General features: G+C 36.9%; 1 protein-coding gene across 1 annotated transcript in view; it reads left to right on the top strand.

The window, feature by feature from the left end:
• Positions 1 to 2,930, top strand: part of NAF1 (nuclear assembly factor 1 ribonucleoprotein) — a 31,379-nt gene extending 28,449 nt beyond the window's left edge. Inside the window, exon 8 of the mRNA XM_011363734.2 lies at positions 2,105 to 2,930. Coding sequence (XP_011362036.1) covers positions 2,105 to 2,565 — 461 coding nt within the window. The 3' untranslated portion in view covers positions 2,566 to 2,930. The remainder of the gene's footprint in view (positions 1 to 2,104) is intronic.
• The last annotated feature ends 445 nt before the right edge of the window (positions 2,931 to 3,375 follow it).

Here is a 3,375-nt window from a genome sequence, read left to right as displayed (position 1 = left end):
GAATGCTTATATAAATGGAAGCATATAATATGTTACCATTCGGGGTTGGCGTTTGTCATTGAACATAATATTCTGGAGATTCATCTAGATTGTTGTATGTGTCAAATTTCTCCAGAGTTACGGTATTCCACAATATGAGTATACCACAGATTGTTTAACCATCGTGCATTGAAGGACATCTGGGTTGTTAATGGTTTTTGGTTATAGGAATAAAGTTGCTTTATACATGTGTGTACAGGTTTTTGTGGGAACACATTTTCATTTCTCAGATAAATGTCCAAGAGTGCAATTGTTGGACTATATGATGGTTGTATGTTTTTCAGTGTGGCTCTGCTACTTTACCTTTCCATCACTGATGTATGAGTGACTCAGTTTCTCTACATTCTCACCAGCATATAGTGTTGTCGCTATTTTTTATTTTACCTGTTCTCATAGTGTGTGACGATATCTGTGATTTTAACTTGCATTTTCCTAATGCTTCATTTGCTATCTATATATCTTTTTCCGTGATGTATTTGTCTTTTTCTGTTATCTAATTGTATTTCTGTTTTTTAACTCTTGAATTATGAGTTTGTATATAATTTCTTCTAGTCTTTAGCCTGTGTTTTCATCCTCTTAAAATGGTCTTTTGCAGAAAAAAAAATTTTTAATTTTGATTAAACCCATTTTATCAAACTTCCTTTTATGGAATCCAAAAATTTCTTAATTCTATCTACATCTCAAAGATTTTCTCCTATTTTTTTCCAAAAGTTTGCAAAATTATTTGAGCTATTCTAGCTCCTTTGCCTGTCCATATGAATTTTAGAATAATCTATATTGACAAAAAGTCTTGCTGGGATTTTGATAGGATTTGCATTAAACCTGTATATTGGTTTGAAGAGAATTGACATCTTAACTGTTCTATTGAATTTTCAGTTCTAAAATTTCTATTTGTTTCTTTGTATCTTCTTTTTTTTGTTATAGCTTAGGCTTTCTATTTTTATTTGTTTTAATGTATTCATAATTTCTTGTTGAAGTATTTTTATGATGACTTTAAAAATATTTCTCAGATAATTCTAACGTCTTTTGTCATCTTGGTATTGGCTTCAATTAGTTGTCTGTTTTCATTGAATTTGGAATCTTCTTGGTATGACGAGTGATTTTTAGTTGAAACCTGGACATATTGGGTATTACGTTAGGAGACACTAGCTCTTATTTAAATTTTCTATTTTAGTAGTTTTGTTTTTCAAACTGCTCTGACGGGGAAGGGAAGGAGGAGGGTGTCACCTCATTACTATTACTATCGGGTAGAGCTAGATGTCCAGGTTTTCTTCTCAACCTCTTTTGACATCTCTGGCCAGAGGCCTGGTTACTACTGGGCAAGAGCAGGGCTCCTCTTGTGCGTGGTAGGAGTGTGCCTCATTCTTGCCACCCTGACACTCATGGGGGACGGCTTTGTTACCTCTGGGTGGCGAGGAAAGCCCTGACTCTCTACTAGGTCTTCTCTGACACCACCCAGGGCGGAGGTGGAAGAACAATGTGTCACTGCCAGCAGAGGTGGAAGCCCAGGTTCCCCACGTGACCTCCAATGTCATCTCAGAGAGGCCTTGTGTCTGGCTTCCTGCTCAGCCGCCTCTGACACCACTCTGGTGGGAGCCATCTCATTACAGTTGGTCGGTTGGTCAAAGGTGGCATTCTAGGGTCCCCATTCAGCCTTTGGAAGTGTGGCTGGGGGTGTGGTCCAGTTTCCTCTGTGGCATCCGGCTGGGGATGAGTGGTTATTGTCTAAAAGTCTGTTTTGCTAGACTTTCCCTTTCCTTATTCACTGGCCTTTTGGAGTTTTAAATTTGATAATTTTAAGCCTTACACTTTTATAACTACCACAAGACATATTGGAAGTTAAAGAAAACGCATTATTGAAATTTTAACCCATTTCCCATTTGCCCTGAGAATACTCACCCATGGCAAATCCTAGAAAACGTAGCATTCCTACGCATGACGTTAAATTAACACGGGCAGTGAGCTGCACTTTTTTCTAAATGATATTTAGTCTTTTTTTGATGTATTAAGATTTTTAATTTTATTTTTATGCTTTTTTTTTTTTTTTTTTTTGCGCTGCTCAAAGGTGAAAATTTCGCAGAAGTACATCAGAATTGGAATGCCCATGGCGCTGCTTCAGAGCATTCAAAAGGCTATCGCAACAGAGAATTCACACGAGGATTTCCCCGGGGCGGGCATCCTCGCCCGTTCCGCGGCAGGCCGCCTCCGCCACAGTTCTATAATTCAGAACATGGGTCTCTGGAGACGTCAGGGTTTCCGCCTCAGAGACAAGATAATCTCGTCGTGCCGCAGTATCCCTTTCCTCCGCCAGTGTTCGACATGCATAATTTTTCACTTCCTCCTCCACTGCCACCTCCACCTCCACCACCACCTTCTGTAAACATGGGTTGGGCAGTACCTAACATGGCACCTCATCCACTACTTCCCATGCCATACTCCTTACTCCCACCTCCTCCCCCTCCGCCCCTGCCTCCCCCCACCTCTTCTGGAGATAGTAATTCTTCTCATTTTGGATCTTACTATTAGGTGAATGTATGCATTTCCAGAGAAATGTGGACTTTTTATACTGTGTGAGGATTTTTTTTTTTTTTAATATGAGAAGAATTTTTTTCTTTAAAGGAGGTAATTATGGAGTTAGATTTTTACAATATTGAGAAATAGTAAATACTTCCTTTAGTTGTAAGTTGATATATATTTGTAACCTTTGTGAAATTGTATCCATATGAAAGTTTCACTTTAAATTTGTGGTGAGAAAATCCAGTTATGTAACATTTAATTAAAACTTTGAATCCATGCTTTTGCCATCCCTTCTCTATTAAGCAATATGTATAGGTTTAATAATAGATCTGAAGGAACTTTCATCATGTATTAAAATATATTGAATATATTGATTATCTTCTTGGTATATACGAAAATAAGATGTTGAAATCCTATTGAGAGTCTTTAAAATAAAGTATTTTTATAAACTCATACTTTGGAAATTGTTTTTAATTATAAATGCAATTTACCAGGGAGTTTAAATGTTCTCATTTATTTTTTAAACAAGACAAGGGTACAGAGAAGGGAAGGAAAGGCTAACGTGTTGGTAGAAGCTATGACTGTAATGAAAGCTAATATTTATTCATCATGCATAAGCAAACTTTTTATTATTTATGCAGATTTCCATTTGGTCACTATTCAGCATACTTTACTATTTAACCACTTAAAAGGACCACAAGGATTATTCACAATAAAATATTTATTTACAATAAAATATATTTGACCCCTTACTAGGATAATCAATACGTCTTCCATATCTGTTTCCCAGATTCTCACATGCCTAGTACAGATTAGGTG

Source organism: Pteropus vampyrus, unplaced genomic scaffold (genome assembly GCF_000151845.1).
Source record: "Pteropus vampyrus isolate Shadow unplaced genomic scaffold, Pvam_2.0 Scaffold88, whole genome shotgun sequence".
Lineage (NCBI taxonomy): Eukaryota > Metazoa > Chordata > Mammalia > Chiroptera > Pteropodidae > Pteropus > Pteropus vampyrus.
The sequence above is the reverse complement of the archived record's forward strand: the minus strand, read 5'-3'. Positions and strand labels throughout refer to the sequence as shown.